Source organism: Cydia fagiglandana, chromosome Z (assembly GCF_963556715.1).
Source record: "Cydia fagiglandana chromosome Z, ilCydFagi1.1, whole genome shotgun sequence".
Classification (NCBI taxonomy): Eukaryota; Metazoa; Arthropoda; class Insecta; order Lepidoptera; family Tortricidae; genus Cydia; species Cydia fagiglandana.
The window spans coordinates 4919170-4937519 of record NC_085959.1 but is presented as its reverse complement, the minus strand read 5'-3'; the positions used below and the strand labels follow the sequence as shown (position 1 = coordinate 4937519).

The 18350-nt window shown below is 39.9% G+C and overlaps 1 protein-coding gene, 1 long non-coding RNA gene and 1 other non-coding gene across 4 annotated transcripts in view; 1 reads left to right on the top strand and 2 right to left on the bottom strand.

The window, feature by feature from the left end:
* Positions 1-9896, top strand: part of LOC134678771 (transcriptional repressor CTCF-like) — a 35580-nt gene extending 25684 nt beyond the window's left edge. Inside the window, exon 15 of the mRNA XM_063537471.1 lies at positions 9790-9896. Coding sequence (XP_063393541.1) covers positions 9790-9846 — 57 coding nt within the window. The 3' untranslated portion in view covers positions 9847-9896. The remainder of the gene's footprint in view (positions 1-9789) is intronic.
* On the bottom strand, positions 9790-16953 carry LOC134678781 (uncharacterized). 2 transcript variants are annotated; one of them, XR_010100237.1, is made up of 3 exons: positions 15957-16953; positions 9974-15848; positions 9790-9896 (listed from the first exon to the last, which is right to left on the bottom strand). It is a non-coding gene; the product is annotated as an uncharacterized LOC134678781 (long non-coding RNA). The 2 variants fall into 2 exon arrangements; XR_010100238.1 differs by lacking the exon at positions 9790-9896 and having other exon boundaries at positions 9922-10392; positions 10473-15848.
* Positions 16954-17665: 712 nt separating this feature from the next.
* Positions 17666-17738, bottom strand: Trnad-guc (transfer RNA aspartic acid (anticodon GUC)). Its single transcript has one exon. It is a non-coding gene; the product is annotated as a tRNA-Asp (tRNA).
* Between the last annotated feature and the right edge of the window lie 612 nt (positions 17739-18350).

Sequence of the window (18350 nt, the reverse complement as noted above, 5' to 3'; positions counted from 1 at the left end):
TCGCAACGCGTACGTCGAGCTCCGCCCGACTCATTTATTATGAGGGCGCCGAAGGAGCTCGGCTTTGGAACGCGTACGTCGGGCTACGCCCGACACTTTAGTATGAGGGCGCCGAAGGCGCCCGACTTTGCAACGCGTACGTCGGGCTCCGCCCGACTCTTTTAGTATGAGGGCGCCGAAGGCACCCGGCTTTGGAACGCGTACGTCGGGCTCCGCCCGACTCTTTTAGTATGAGGGCGCCGAAGGCGCCCGGCTTTGGAACGCTCGCCCGACTCTTTTAGTAAGGGGGCGCCGAAGGTGCTCGGCTTTGCAACGCGTACGTCGGGCTACGCCCGAAACTTTTAGTATGAGGGCGCCGAAGGCGCCCGACTTTGCAACGCGTACGTCGGGCTCCGCCCGACACATTTAGTATGAGGGCGCCGAAGGCGCCCGGCTTTGGAACGCGTACGTCGGGCTACGCTCGACACTTTTAGTATGAGGGCGCCGAGGGCGCCCGACTTTGCAACGCGTACGTCGGGCTCCGCCCGACCCTTTTAGTATGTGGGCGCCGAAGGCGCCCGGATTTGGAACGCGTATGTCGGGCTACGCCCGACCCTTTTAGTATATGGGCGCCGAAGGCGCCCGGCTTTGCAACGCGTACGTCGGGCTCCGCCCGACTCATTTAGTATGGGGGCGCCGAAGGTGCTCGGCTTTGGAACGCGTACGTCGGGCTACGCCCGACACTTTTAGTAAGAGGGCGCCGAAGGCGCCCGACTTTGCAACGCGTACGTCGGGCTCCGCCCGACTTTGCAACGCGTACGTCGGGCTCCGCCCGACTCCTTTAGTATGAGGGCGCCGAAGGCGCCCGGCTTTGGAACGCGTATGTCGGGCTACGCCCGACCCTTTTATTATGTGGGCGCCGAAGGCGCCCGGCTTTGGAACGCGTACGTCGGGCTACGCCCGACACTTTTAGTATGTGGGCGCCGAAGGCGCCCGGCTTCGCAACGCGTACGTCGAGCTCCGCCCGACTCATTTATTATGAGGGCGCCGAAGGAGCTCGGCTTTGGAACGCGTACGTCGGGCTACGCCCGACACTTTAGTATGAGGGCGCCGAAGGCGCCCGACTTTGCAACGCGTACGTCGGGCTCCGCCCGATTCTTTTAGTATGAGGGCGCCGAAGGCACCCGGCTTTGGAACGCGTACGTCGGGCTCCGCCCGACTCTTTTAGTATGAGGGCGCCGAAGGCGCCCGGCTTTGGAACGCTCGCCCGACTCTTTTAGTAAGGGGGCGCCGAAGGTGCTCGGCTTTGCAACGCGTACGTCGGGCTACGCCCGACACTTTTAGTATGAGGGCGCCGAAGGCGCCCGACTTTGCAACGCGTACGTCGGGCTCCGCCCGACACATTTAGTATGAGGGCGCCGAAGGCGCCCGGCTTTGGAACGCGTACGTCGGGCTACGCCCGACACTTTTAGTATGAGGGCGCCGAAGGCGCCCGACTTTGCAACGCGTACGTCGGGCTCCGCCCGACTCTTTTAGTATGAGGGCGCCGAAGGCGCCCGGCTTTGGAACGCGTACGTCGGGCTACGCCCGACTCTTTTAGTATGAGGGCGCCGAAGGCGCCCGGCTTTGGAACGCGTATGTCGGGCTACGCCCGACTCTTTTATTATGAGGGCGCCGAAGGCGCCCGGCTTTGGAACGCGTATGTCGGGCTACGCCCGACTCTTTTAGTATGTGGGCGCCGAAGGCGCCCGGCATTGGAACGCGTACGTATCTTGTAAAAAAATTGACTGTTTCATACATTTTGGCTGATCAGGACTTCTATACCTATTCACGTTATAAAATGTTGCAGGACATTAAAAAAAACACCATGTATAGCGGCCAAATTTCTTTTGCAAAAACCTTCTTGTATCGCCGTAGTCGCGTAACACACGGATAGAATCCAGAGCGCTTGTAGATTCATAGTTCGAATCACCTAACCGAAAATTTAATGTTTTATCTGGCGCATGCAAGCAAAGCCAGGTGCAAACGCTAACAATATTTATATATTTGAAATGTGCTAATTGAGCTCTTTCCAATGATGTATAACACATCATCATTACTTAATTTTAGTTTTTTGGTTCGTGACTTTATGACCTCTAGAGGGCGCAGTGTTCATTTTTTTGTGACGCCATATAGCCTATAACCAGCGGACGATTAAGACGATTCGAATGACACATCGTTTATTGAATTATAATAAGTACTTTAGAAGTTATGAGGGAACAGATGAACATACATACATACATACATACATACATACATACCCACATACATACCGGTCAAAATCATAACCCTCCTTTTGCGTTGCCGTAGTCGGGTAAAAATAAAAAATATATATTATTTCTGAAACTAGGTGGATTTCGAAAAAGTTAATAAAAATAAAAGTAGGACATTTTTGTGTCTAAATATGATCAGGAATACGCTGTAAAAATTATTCGGTTTACTCATGTTACACCGTGTATGTTATAGAGTAGTCTAAAATAACGGACACGTATTTTTTTTATGTGCCCAAACTCAACCTGTTAGGAGAAAATGGCCTTCAAAGTACTGAAAATTGATCAAACCTTCTAATTTCTGAGAAGAGATTTGTTCAAAAAAATTGATAATTAATTACTGGTTTCGTTATATGTTGGAGAACATGAATAAAGAATGGGGACGTGTTTTGTCATTTCACCACAAACTCATTTTTTATATAAAAATATATTTATTATATATATTTTTTGGCTGGATGGTGCCAGAGGCGCTAAGCTATCAGTAGATCATGATACCTTTTTGTATGCCACTAGTGTCCATGTCTATGTAAACCAAATGGCGAGGTTTCCTGGAGGGCGGTGATTGGGTATCGTCTTGGGTCGTCCCATTAGTTTTTCGTCAAGTTCTTAAATTAGTCCTATTCTGCTTTCGTCACTCATTCTACATTCGTCACAATCGTCGGTGGCTTTCAATGTGGAATGAGTGACGAAAGCAGAGTAGGACTAATTTAAGAACTTAACGAAAAACGAATGGGACAACCCAAGACGATACCGGTGATTGACACCGTAAAGTCAAAAAGCGGTGCCGCCATTTGCATGACGGCCGCTTGACGGTGTCGATAGTTTCGTGAACGTTTTATTTGATAGCGGTGACGCCATTTCTACTAAAATCTCAATGGCACCTTCTGTACCACGAGATTTTAATAAATGAGCTTACGATTTTTTTCTCTTCTGATGATAGTTCATCCACGAAGTAAATTATTAAAGCTTAATCAAGGTCTTCCATTTTCTCTCCTGGATACATTGGTGGCTGACGGTGTGTTATAACGTCGTGGAAGTTTCCACATATCGTCACCGTAAAGACGGCCGTCTTTTTGCGTCCGCTATATGACGGCCGCTATATGATGGCACCGCTTTCCTAGGAAACCAAAGCTTAAGCCGTTTGGGTTATCTTCCGGTGATAGGAAAAGGATATGTGACGTTCTCGATCAAAAGGTACCACTTTGTCACTTACCATTGAGACAAAATTTGATTGTATCTTTGTACAAATAATCTGTCAGAGCGTCCTTATCTTCTTCTTTCCCCTGCCCTTATCCCACGTTATGTGGGGTCGGCACAACATGTTTTTCTCTTCCATTCTCCTCTGTCTTTCGTGTCCTCAGCACTCACTCCTTTCTTTTTCATATCCTCTTTCACACAATCCATCCATCGTTTTTTGAGTCTACCATACTTAGACGTGTGCGCCGATTAAAAAATGATCGGCGGCGGCGTTTGCCAAAAAATCGGCAGCGGCGGCGTGTATTCGGCGTGAAATCGGCGTGACCTTGACTTTCAGGTTTCTTAAAAAAAAAACATTAATTTGTTGTTTTTCTTGAAAGCTTGATCAATGCAGGTTGCTGGCCAGTTAAACTATAGTGTAGTAAACGAAGCAAGTTGTTGTATGGAGACCCATGCATTAATTCCTCAGTTGATGAAATTTTGCTTGTAGCTAGGGTTCTAAGTGACAAAAAAACGTCGAACCTTTTTTTTCTTGATTAAAGCATGAAACTTGGCACAGTTGTTCCTTATATCAAACCAAGCCGATTTCGATCGGTAGCCCGAAGGAGCCCCCCCTCTGGGGCCGGAGAGGGGGGGGGGGTCAAAGTACCGCTCGCCCGGCTTCATTCTTAAAATTCTAACAGGCCCCGTTTAGCTAATAGGTCATATTTGGTATCAATTTCGGATAAATCAATAACGTAGAATTCATTTCTGGTATAAAAAATTAGCAATTTGTAGAAAAAAATAAAAAAAAACTCAAAATATCTAATTTTTCAAGTTAAATTTTTGTTTCTTATTTATTGTCAGAATTAAACTGCCTGGTTTTTCTACATTGAAAAAATATGATGATAAAGCCTATTTAATGCAGATTTTAAAAACATAACTTTTACATATCTTCATTAAGAGGAAATTGCATAAAAAAAAACTTATATCGTCTCGCGCCGGTGAATATCTTTTTATCGACATCGGAATCGATATAGACAACATCCGAAGTACACACTCTGGAGACCGATTAAAAGTATTGTTTATTGTTGTAGATAGATAAAGATAGAAAAGCGTACAAATATTTTCTTATGTGTCGTTCAGTGAAAAAAGGGACCTTGGAAAAAATTATCACAGAGCCTCGCGTTTGTATAGAAGCATACTCGTAGGTATTTAGTTAGTGCCAACCACTCCATGGACTCCATGGTCGCTGTTCTCAATAGGGGATATTACTGCAATGTTCTGCCGCCAAAGTGCAGCACTACCGACTCTAGTAAATTCATAAACTAATTTATACATACTGTACCTTAAACTGTTTTTTGACAAGTTTTCACAGACAATAAAATATGACATTGATGCATCAAGGCGGTTTGTTAACCAGGGCCTATCGGTAAAAGCGAAAATCGAAATTAAGTTATCTGCCTCTTTATCGAATATGCAAGAGTGATAGAGGGATTAGACAACGAAACTTCGATTTTCTTGTTTCGCGGCAGACCCCCAGATTGTTAGTGATTGACAGATAGTGGTAGTGGCGCTACCTACGCAGAGTTTTGCGTAATATTCCCTATTAATAAGAAGTAAACTATAAGTATTATTTAATCTGCTTACTTATTACATTATACCACACTTTAATGTTGCGTCTTGTGTATTAATGCAATTCCTTCCCCCGATACATGAATGGATACATTTCATAATTCACGTATATATGTCAGTTTCAACCATATTCTGGCCACAGCAGGGTTGTCAGAACAGTTTGGAAACAGTCATCTGCTCCTTGCTTCCATTCCCAAGAAGACGGACTGAGCAAGTTTGACGACGAACTAATGTCTGATCCCAAACATCAACCACACGGTACACTGCGCGTAATGAGGCATTTATACGGCTCCCTTTTGAACAGGTATAACATTATACAACTCTTCATTTCAATATCCCGGTGTAACTTGTCTTCTTCAATATTGCACTTATTACCGAACATATAATATCTCATTTTAGTATTTTAGGGGAATGCTTTTAGCCACCGCTATTGCTCCATCTTGTAAGAGCTTGGATCCTTGTAGTAGCATGGCTGAACTCTGAACAGGTTCCATGTTTCGAACTCACTTTTTCTACCCTTTCAGCTGAATGCTCGAAACAGGGGTAAGACTTCAACTCTTTTAGGGTAAATAAAAGAGTTTATTTAAGTAGCTTACAGAATAGATAATTTTATTGGCTTAAAAATAGAATTCCCTGGCCTATTGTGGATGCAATGGAGTGACATGTGATATAATTGAGTTTTCCACTGTGTCAACGTGAGCCCACAAATCCTGTAGTTGGGGAAATATTCGTACGCATGAATCTAGTCTAGCTGCTATAACTACATCGTCTATGTCTACTGTGCTTATCAATACCTTGCAATGACTGTTTTACAGCATCTGCAACTAGGGCCATCATATGAAATGAATCGGACTCTTCATGGTTCTTGGAGTATTCGGAATCTCACGAGGAACATTACTTATAACATGTTTCTCTACACAATTTCGCGATGGCATAAATAAGGACTTATAACTCTTCGAAGTTTTGTCAACACAGTGTCTCAAAATGATTTACCTAGTGCTAAAGAAATGAGTTTCACTAAAATATCAGTGGTTATAAGTGAAGCTTATCATCATGGTAAATTTAACTCTTATATCTATCGGGCTCTGAAACACCAGTGGCCTATTTTATAAATCTACAAGTTACAATTTACAAGCGGAAGTCTCGTTCTAAAACATAGGGTTAGAAAGAGACTTCCGCTTGTAAATTGTAACTTGTAGCTTTATAAAATGGGCCACAGGAGTCTTACTAGTATTCCAAGCATTCTCTCGATCGACCTTGTAATACTGTAAGCTCAATAAGACTTGTGATAATAAGACTAGATGATATATATATATGATAATATGTATTTGATAAATACACTCAAAACATCCATAGGTAATTCAGGAAGGAACAAGCTTTCACGATAAACACAAATATATGCCTTCTAGGATTTGAACCGGGTTCCCCATTTAATATATGGTGTATAAAAGTGAGATCTAAGCATAGACCCTTTTTAGCTTGGCCGATACAAGCATTCAAGCTCCTACAGGATAGAGCAATATCAGTAAATCTAATAAATAACATTCGCCAAAAGTTTATTATAACTTCATATGATGATATGTGAAATAGCCTTGTAAAGTGAATACCTTACTGATAAAGCCGTTGCTAAATAATAAAAAAAATGCCTGAAATAATTCTTTACTTGAATAGACTATTGAAACAGAAGCAGCCTTATCAGGATAGAATTATATGTTTGGGGCTTGGGGGCAGACGTTAGTTCCTCTTTAAACTTGCTCAGTCTGTCTTCTTGGGAATGGAAGCAAGGAGCAGATGACTGTTTCCAAACTGTTCTGACAACCCTGCTGTGGCCAGAATATGGTTGAAACTGACATATATTATATACGTGAATGATGAAATGTACGCATTCATGTGCCGGGGGAAGGAATTGTTTTTTTAATACACAAGTCGCAAAATTAAATTGTGGTATAATGTAATAAAAATATTTAATAATACTTACAGTTTACTTCTTATTCATTGAGAATAGCGACCATGGAGTCCATGGAGTGGTTTACACTAATTAAATACGAGTATGCTTCTATACAAACGCGAGGCTCTATGATAATTTATTCCTAGGTCCCTTTTTTTACTGAACGACACATAAAAAATAGTATTTGTACACTTTTCTATCTTTATAATAGGATCTATAAAGGATCTACAACAACAAACAATACATTTAATCGGTCTCCAGAGTGTGTACTTCGGATGTTGTCCATAACGATGCCGATGTCGGTAAAAAGATATTCACCGCGCGAGACGATATAAGATTTTTTTTATGCAATTTTCTTTTAATAAAGGTAAGGACAAGTTACGTTTTTAAAATCTGCATTAAATAGGCTTTATTTTCATATTTTTTATATGTAGAAAACCCAGGCAGTTTAATTTTGATACTAAATAAAAAATAAATATTACACTTGAAAAATTAGATATTTTAATTTTTTTTAAATTTTTTTCTACAAATTGCAATTTATTTATATCAGAAATGAATTCTACGTTATTGATTTATCCGAAATTGATACCAAATATGACCTATTAGCTTAACGGGGCCTGTTAGAATTTTAAGAATGAAGCCGGGCGGAGCGGTACTTTGACCCCCCCTCTCGGGCCCCAGAGGGGGGGCTCCTTCGGGCTACCGATCGAAATCGGCTTTATTTGATATAAGGAACAACTGTGCCAAGTTTCATGCTTTAATCAAGAAAAAAAAGGTGTTTGCACTTAACATCCTCACTATTGGTTATTGTATAGTATGAGCCGATACTAACATATAAATATCCAAAAAAAAAACCGGCCAAGTGCGAGTCTGACTCGCGTTTCTAGGGTTCCGTACATAATTCCGACTCACGCTTGACTGCACATTTCTAATAGGTTTCCCTGTCATCTGTAGGTAAATAACTATTTTGTGTATTTTTTTCAAAATTTTAGACCCAGTAGTTTGGGACATACAGGGGGGGAATGGTCATTTTTGGCTATTTGTATTTTCTTAAATAACTTCGAACCTATGTATTTTAAAATTATAAAAAAAATATGTGTATCTTTAGGTTACTTATTTACATATGTGTACCAAATTTCAACTTAATTGGTCCAGTAGTTTCCGAGAAAATAGGCTGTGACAAACAAATAGACAGACGCACGAGTGATCCTATAAGGGTTCCGTTTTTTCGTTTTGAGGTACGGAACCCTAAAAACCCTCCTAAGTTAGGTGTTTATACGTAAAAATACAAATCTTGTTATATATTTAACCGAGTAATTCCTCCGTCCAAAATTTTTATACCAAATAAGTTATTGGTATTCTGCTGGGATATTTTTTTTGATATTTCATATATTGTTGCAATACGTTACATGAATATTTCCGGTGAAGACGAAAGTTTGAACGGAGCATTTTTCCGCAAAAATATTAACGATTTAAGACTTTAGGTATTTACTTAAATACTATTACTATTATTCTTTGGATATTTATACAATATGTTTTATTAATTGATACTTTATCATATTCTAAAGTTTTTTCTGAGGAATTACTGCGGGGTCCACTACCTTTATTTACTTCACTACTAAGTATAGTTTGAATATGCTGTTAGTAAAATAGGGTTTGTAAATGAATATAGGATAGGTATAGTCACTTGATTTCCCTAGTAATTGGCTTGCATTAAGAGGTTACCTAGTCCCAATGACCTTCGATCCGATCTGTTACTCTCCGTATTCTCAAGCTTTCCATGGCTTATCCTATTAGAAATGACGTACTTTAACAAAACAGAACTACACATATCCTTGACATTTGCTAAACATAGTGGACTCCTATGGCTTCTTTTTAATGGTTTTTTTGTCGTACAAGCACCAGGCTCACTGAAACGTATCTTCTTTCTCGTGTTCTCATTGCTGAGGCTCTCGACCACATGTAATTTGTCTCAATTTCGTGCGGTCATAAGCCGTATGGACTGCACGGTGCAGACTGCCGCAAGCAGACTTCATCATTTCATAACGTTCGACCATCTCACACATGCTGTAACTCGAGCACGTTTGTAATTCATTCGGCTTAAGCTCATGTGTTTCTCCACATCATGCGTTGGATAATGTGTCCGAAGAATCTAAGAGCTAACCCATGACATGTTGGGAAGAGATGAGTGGCGATATAGAGCTCTTTGAGAATGGAGGGGTTTGTTCTTCTAGCTGTCCAAGCAGCACTAGCAGCAGTCTTCGTTCGTTCGTTAACAGCTGACGGTGAATACTTAGGATAACTCGGTTACTTTAATTGATGTGTCAAATAGTTTCTTTCTGCAACTGGCTATTCAGCCATCATTCAACTAATAATTGACGTATATTTGACAACAGTGACATAAATAATACAAAAAAATCATATTGTACTCGTAATCCAAAAACCAGCTTGAAATAGCTAATTAACAACACTCAAGGTCACGCCGATTTCACGCCGATCATTTATCGGCGGCGGCGGCGTGGTCAAAAAGCCCGGCGGCGGCGGCGCGCCGGCGCGGCGCACACGTCTATACCATACGCTCTCCGTCCATCAACATTCATCCCTAACATTCTTTTGCCTATATGACATTCATCCCTCCTCCTCATTCAGAGCGTCCTTATGGCAATACAATAACATTTTTTTAACAAATTTCAATTTTGTGTAAACCTGTATATTAAACTAGACCATTAATTTGTCTCGCAGGAAGACGACGAGGGTGAAAATGACGAAGATTACGAGATGCTAGAGGCCCGGGGCTAAACCGGCATGCAACTAGTGACATGGCTATAACGGGCTATACCGGCATGCAACTAGTGACATGGCTATAACGGGCTAAACCGGCATGCAACTAGTGACATGGCTATAACGGGCTATACCGGCATGCAACTAGTGACAACATGAATATAACGTGACTCAGTGACGGCAGAGACGTTTACCGTGACACTAACGACTTTTACACGGGTGAAGTGTGCTCTACATACACTAATAATAATATATAGACAAATACATAATAATATGTATATTATTAGTGTGTATATATATTCGATTTCGATTACGGTGACCTCATTAATAACGGATTACGCCTCTTATGGGCCCGAATGTGGCTGGCCAGGCCAAGCTTGGTCTTAAAAACTCTTCTGCAGGTGTTACGAGTACAATAGAGTTGGCAAAACGCTGTGTACGTGTACGCGTGGGAGGGCTTCGGTCCCTCTTTACGTTGTTGGCGTTTGGTATTCAGGCGGTTCTCCATAAGTTCCATAACATACATAGTATGCATACAGACAGCAACAGAGGTGTTCTGCCCTCCTAAGCTAAAAAGCGGCATTTGCATATAGTTTTCTTTGAAAATACGGCCTTTTAGCTTAGGAGGGCAGTGTTAAGTTTACTACTTTATTAACTTTGCTAAGCAAATAAGTGTGTGAAGATCATTTTGGATACATGACCCATTTAGACGTACCTATACCTATAAGCGGTAAATACACAATCAAATAATGTCTGTTTTAACCTTTTGAACGCCACAGACGGCAATTGACGTCAACGCAAAATCGTGACAACGACGCGAAAGACGGCATTTGACGTCGATCGTTTTTTGATGAAAATCTACTGAAAAACACTCCCCTTTTAGGTTGGCATTATTTATTCACAAAACTAAATTTTACCCCCGTGGCGTCAGTGGCACGGCAAATGGATGCGCCGTTTGTCGTTCAAAAGGTTAAATAAATCTCATACTAAATGTACTATAAATATCCTGAATCAACTGGAATAAGTACCCTCGGTAGCAGAAGTTGCTTAGCGAGCCAGGCATGGGCCGGGTGCTCAATGTGATCTGGACGCTTTATTGCAAAGAGAATAAGAGCGTGCCTAGCTAATTTTGAACACTTCGCCCGTTTAGCAACTTCTGCTGACTTTACACGTGATGTATAAAATACGCAAAAAAATTGTGTAAAATTATACTAAAGTTTAAATTGTACGTTAAATGTACTAAGTACGAAACATTGATTGAAAAACAAAGAGATATTCAACTACAGTCAGACAGGCGTTAAAAACGAATAAACACGTACGAGTGTCCGTAAAATGGTGCTTTGAAACATATACAGTCTAAACCCCTTATTCATAAAACTTTACGGGCATGATTTAGTTAAATTATGTTATACCCCTTTCTTACAAATAGTCAAAATGACAGATAAGGACAAACGACTATTAGCTAATTGAGGTTTGTAGCGCGTTTATGAATGAGGGGGTTACTATGTTAATATATGTCTTTGCTTTTCCTTGCATACATACATACGGCTATTTCCCGGAGGGGTAGGCAGAGACCACGGATATCCACTTGCTACCATCCTGACATACAGATGTACTGCATAATTGTTTCCATCATATTTTTTCTGAAACGTTCATATTCGTCATGCTACTTCAGTCAACGTCAGTACTTTTTGTACCGAGACTGACTGAAATAGCAAGACACGTTCGTATATTTCCGTAAAAATACGATGGGAATTTAATTATGTACTACATCTGTACCTCTTTCGCTTCCTTTTGCATTGTTGTTGTACTTAATGTCTTTGCGAATGTTCATGTACATAAATAAACCACGAATTATGCTAACAAGTGAAAATTGTGCTAATTGACTCCTAAGCGAAATCGTTTTGATTTACCTGTTATCATTACGCCTTACACAACAAAGTCCCCACCGCGTCTGTCTGTTTGTATATTCGCTATAAACTCAAAAACTACGGATTTTCATGCAGTTATCACCTATCAATAGAGTGTTTTTTAAGGAAGGTTTACGTGTATAATTTGTCATGTTATAAAATCAAAATGGAGGAATAATTAGCTATTTTCAAAGTTGGGTACACTGATTGGCTGCTGCGGGCTGTTTTACAACCCGTATCTTTGCGATTTATGATCATTGAACAGATAATCAATCAGTATGACCAGGGGACCTAGTCAAGACGACAATCGTACATCGATTAGCAGTGGCGGATTTGCAGTATTGCCGCCCTAGGCCCCAGGCCTTGTAGCCGCCCCATTCAAGCCACCCATAATATTGACTACATCATCATCATCTCAGCCATAAGACGTCCACTGCTGAACATAGGCCTCCCTCTTGGATCTCCATACGTGCCGGACGTATGGCACGTACGGAGATATTGACTACATTTTGAGTTATTTCTTGTTACCATCAGCGAATTTTTTGTCACAATTTGCCGCCCCTAAATATGTTGCCGCCCTAGGCCCGGGCCTACTGTGCCTTAGGGCAAATCCGCCACTGTCGATTAGCGATAAGTTTCAATTAGCGTTTTCTATCGCTCTAAATAACTGTCATCTTAGCACTAGTACCTCATGTACTGTAGCTGCGGAGATATCTGTCCCCCGCAAACAAGTTTCTCTGCTAGTTTACTGTACATTAATCTTGCAGAAGATTAAGGGTTAAAAACACCCTGTATGTATTAGTAAAGGGATTTCGGACCAAATCATTATAGCATATACATAGTTCAGTCGTGCATTGTATTGTGTAAAATAAATTGTATAAAAAACCACGATTGGAGAGGTCATAGCACAAACAGCAACCCTCGTTAACTGCCCGTCGGTGGACCTTATGCCTTTTGTAATAAGGCTTACGAACTGTCAGTTGTCCTCCTTTTGCTAAAGGTCCTACTTAATGTACTTCTTCTCGATGAAATTTAAATCATATTCAATTGAAACTCAGTGAGGACGATTGTAGGTTTAAATAGTTATTTACGATACAAGTGCGGAAAAGAGGAAATTCGAAACGAGTGGCGATAAATTAAATAGACACGAGTTGCGAATTACCTATTCGCACGTGTATCGTACAACGTTTAACAGTAGGTACATATGGCCCTTTAAACTTTTGACATAGGTACGCGCGAAAAGTGCTATTTTACGCACTAGTGCGAGAAAATAGGACCATATGTACTGTAATAGTACATTTCGATGCTAGTGCGGAAGGTATGTCATTACTTCACGAGTACCGAGATATCTTGCCACGAGCCGCAGGCGAGTGGCAAGACTCGGGACGAGTGAAGAATGACATTTCCGCACGTGTATCGAACGACGTTTTTTAATACAGTTGCGAAAAAATAAGAAAAACATTGTTAATCGTACACTAAACAAAAGTGGTAACAGTGACAGCTCGGTTAGACGTCGTCTTTAAGTATATTATATCTATGGGCGTTTGACAGCTATTCCGTTCCATTCAGTCAACTTATTAAGAACGGAATTTTCAATATTGAATATTAAAAAATAAACGTGTTATAATGACGAAGAGGTAAGTAATTAAATATGAAATATGTAATATTTTTCGTATTCTTACATTAACGGTAGGTTTTTATGCTGATTACGACGTTTAAAGGAAACTAATATTAACACTCATCAATAAGTAGTCGTGAATTGGAACAAGTATAAATTTAAAAAATTTGGAAAAGTAAAAAGCACTAGTTCGAGATAACCAACTTTCCGCACGCTAAACAGCTACGTAAAGAAGCACTTTTTGAGCAACTGTATTAAAAAAACTTTTACAGTACATAAGGTGCTACTTTCCCGCACTAGTGCGGCAATAATCACTTTCCGTGCCTATGTCGAAAATTTAAACAGCCATAATGTACTGTAAAACGTTGTACGATACACGTGCGAATAGGTAATTCGCAACTCGTGTCCATATAGAACCGCCACTCATTCATCACCACTCGTTGCGAATTTCCTACTCTCCGCCCTTGTATTGTAAATAACTAATGAAAGCCGTTAGCCTGTGGACATTTGGATCTATTAATTCGGAAAGAACCAATGTCAATAGAAATTCAATACTAAATGGTGGTTTTCGAATTGATCGATCAGTAACTGTATATTTAATTATGTGCATTATTTTGTATTTTTAGTAATTAGATAACTAGAAAACGTTCCCATTAGTATAATGTTTTAGTTATTTATGTTTAAGTGCGAGTTGTCAACTCTGTAAGAATGAGTTTTGAAATGCAGAGTTTTTCTAAATATTCACCTTAATGTACTTTATATGGAGGGCGACACGTTTTTAATTATTCGTGCGATGAATAGAGATAAGTTTAATATAGAATAATGATTTTTATTTTAGACCTATGAGTACTATTGAAATCATTGAAATGATTCCGATTTAACCCAAAGTATACGTAACTTAATATACGAACGATCTCAACTTAGGGCCAGTTGCATCAACCACATTTGACAGACTGATCAACGTCAGCCGGCGCGCCCCGGCGCGCCACTATGAAACTTTCCATACATACAAATTTAGCGAACTCTTTAACGATACGAAAAGTTTGGTGCAACCGGCCCTCATTCGCAGGGCTACACGCAGGGCTCGCAACCGTTATTGAAATACCCGTTAATATCGTTCCGAAACCGTTGTATTATTGCGTTCATTAAAAAAGTCGTTTCATTAACAGTAAGAAGAGGGAACGATGTTATATGGTTCGCGACGAGTTGTATATTCTGGTTAAACTCGTTTGAATAAGTGCAAGAGATAGCAATACCTATAGTAAACATAGCCTTAGCAGGTACCTATAGTAAACATAAGGAGTATACACGGTGTAACATGAGTAAACCGAATAATTTTAACAGCGTATTCCTGATCATATTTGGAGACAAAAACGTCCTATAAACTTTTTTGAAATTCGCCTAATTACAGAGATATTATTAATAAAAAAAAAAACAAGTTTTTATTGTTACATAGTGTAAAAGGCCTTTTTGATGGTGATGTTGCTGCTATGGGACGTAGTCTAAATATCCTTATTGATAGATGTCAAAAAGTGACAAGTAACACTTTGCAAAAAATAGGTTCTACGAAAAAAAAATGTAAAAATCAATTTTAAGTGACAAGTTTACCAATAACATTTATTATTTATGTGCAAATACATTAAAAAAATTGAAAAAACAAAACAACATTTTTTTTTTTTGCGAAATTGACCTACTCATTACATTTTTTACTTCTTTTGACCTCAGAAATGCGTGGTTAAAATTATTCGGTTTACTCATGTTACACCGTGTATGTATTATTATTATTATTGAACCATGTATATACGACCAAGAACTGTCGCATTTAGTCATATTTTGCCAGTGCTTTCTGCAGAAAGATAATCGTCTTTTTTCTGGATATCATGTACAAAATGTTTTTTAATCTACGAATTCGCCTTGTGGTTCAAAGTTAAGAACCAATTAGGGTAATTCACCAGTAACTGGCCATTTTTAATAACTGACCACCCTAAACTTAAAATGAATTCTATTCACCTATAAATAGAATTCATTTTAGTATAATGTGCCCAGTTATTGAAACCTTATACTTAAACCAGTTACTGGGGAATTACCCTATGCCTTAGTTTTCACTGTCATATCAGTCACCCTGTATAGGTAAGACATTTAAAAGTGCGCCTAGTGTATCAATTCGGGCACATAACGTTTAAAGTACCTACAGTCACCTGCAATAATATGTTACACAACGAAGGCCGAAAAATATCTGGCAACATGTTATTTGTAAAGAAGACCGTGCCACATAACGGCCTTCGAAGATTAACAGATTATCGTCGGTGACTGTCCCTGCGCCAAAGAATGTCCGGTTCTTAAGCTTGCCTTCATTCATTGAATAAATGATTATATTGATGAATAATAGATTCTAAATTTCATACTTTTACGTGTGAATGGGTTCAAATTTTTTGTCCATGTCCGCTAGTACAAATATCAGCACTTCATAGCAACACTGTCCATCGGTGGACCTAGGGTTTGCACGACGGATCCGAAATGTATGGGAAGATCCGCGGATCCGGATCCAGATCCGGATAATTTCATACATATCGGATCCGGATTGCAAACCCTAGGTGGACCTTATGCCTTTTGTAATAAGGTTTACGAACTGTCAGCTAACTGTTTGCGATGGTATCATAGACAAAATTGCAAGTTAATATTCAACATGAGAAAAAAAAATTACGCATTGGCATTGGCGCAGGTACACTACGTAAACATTCAAGATATATATGTGTGTGTATAGTTAGTTATTGACGATACGAGTCCGAAAAAAAGGAAATTCGACATGAGTTGCGAATTACCTATTCGCACGTGTATCGTACAATGTTTTATAGTACATATGGCTCTTTAAACTTCCGACATACGCACGGAAAGTGCTCTTTCCCGCACTTGTGAAAGTAGCACCATGTGTAGGTAATACTGTAATAGTTATTTATGTACAGTACATATATGCTATGATAAGGTGCTAATTTACCGTCCTAGTGCGGTAACTAGCACTATACGTGCGTATGTCGAAAATTGAAAGGGAAATTTCCTACTTTTCGCACTTGTATCGTAATATACTATTGTTTTACAAGAGGGCAAAGATGTTGTTTAACTCGTGTTTATATACCAGGGCAAGCGATAAAATCCAATATCAAACCAAGCGTAGCGAGTGGTTCGAAAAATCTTGAGCGTTGCGAGGCTTAAACAAACTTTGATTCCGAGTGAATAACGAAACTTTTCAGCACACAAAGCGAGGAAAGTACTAAATGCAAACATTATAAATCATGTCCTAATGGATACTATTAAACGTATATCATTCAACATCTACCGGGCAACATGATGACACCAACTCTAAATTTGAATCAATTTCTTTGCCCCTCTTGAGAATAAAATGCCACTTCCTCATTGGTGAATAGAGCCTTTACTAGATAGTACGAGTATGGTGGAAAATTATATGCTTTTGGATAGTCGGGAGGGTTACGGAAGGCTAGGTCTCGAACCGTATGGAATCGCGTTTATCCATACGTTTGTACCTGCGTGTTCAATTTAATTCAATCATCATGCGTTCCATTCGCCTCGTTAAAATGCAAGTTTATTAAGGTAGGGTAATTCGCCAGTAACTGGCCGGTTTTAGTAACTGGCCACCCTAAACTAAAAATGAATTCTATTCACGTATAAACAGAATTCATTTTAATTAAGGCGCCTAGTTACTGAAGGCTGGCCAGTTATTGAAACCTTATACTAAAATGAACTCTGTTTATAGGTGAATAGACTTCGTTTGGTGGCCAATTGCCAAGGTGGCCAGTGGCCAGTTACTGGCGGATTACCCTACATAGGCTTTCTTAGTACTTGTACAATTCACGTCTATAACGGTTATTTGCGTTCAAAGGCTACAATTGTATATCGGAGGAAAAAGGCCTCATATTTTTTAGATGTTAATGTATGATATTGGTCTTAATGTCTATAACCTTAAATGTTATCTGTCTGTGTATATATTACGTCTTACCTATATAAATGTAAATAGTTGTAAATATAACAAGTACATGATGTTACAGTTTGTTATGTATTTGAATTTGAAATTACATACGTCATTTTTTTTAGGAGAATATAGATAAGATTATGTCCGACACGAACGACGCTAAAACACCGCTCCCATACAATTGAAGTTTATTCGTCCTAATTTATTTGTAATACAATTTTGAGCAACGAAAACTAGTGCCAGATATATCTTAATTTTTAACAAGTAATAACGTTGCGAACGATGCTATTAAGATTAGAATAAATTTAAAAGTGGATAAATTACTGTCTTGGGTGAGACTTGAACTCACGGCCTCTGGATCGACACTCCAGCGCTCTGCCAACCGAGCCACCGAGACTTCATCTGTAGCCAGCGAATCTTTCCACCATATGGGTCTGGGGGACCCTAGCACATCTACCGTGACCGCACCGTGGGTCTTGGTGGCTCGTTTGGTAGAGCGCTGGAGTTTCGCTCCAGAGGCCGTGATTTTACCACTTTTAAATTTACCTTGATAGATATATCTTACATTGAAAGGTTCATGTCAAAGGACCATGCGTCAAAATTGTCCAAAAACCAACTAGAGTTGAGAATTAGATCGTTAGATAGGTATTTCTATGAACTTAATTTCGTTCTATAGGCACCAAGCCAAATATATCTCAGTTCTGCAATGAAATTCCGCTTGGTGCCCATAGAACGAAATGAATAGAAATGCCTATCTAAGGACCTAACTCTCATTTCTGTTGGTTTGTGGACCAGGCTCCATACAAAGATGTCCATGGTCCTTTCACATATTTTAAAATGACAGTGTAGCTTGGATTGTATGGCTGCGGCCAGGTTCGTGCGACTCTTAAATTGCAGTGTTATATAAATAAGCCAGTTATTACAGATGTAGTGCATGCTCGTCATTATTTTACATCGTATTTTCGCGGAAACTTACGAACGTGTCTTGTCTTGATATGTCAGTCAGTCT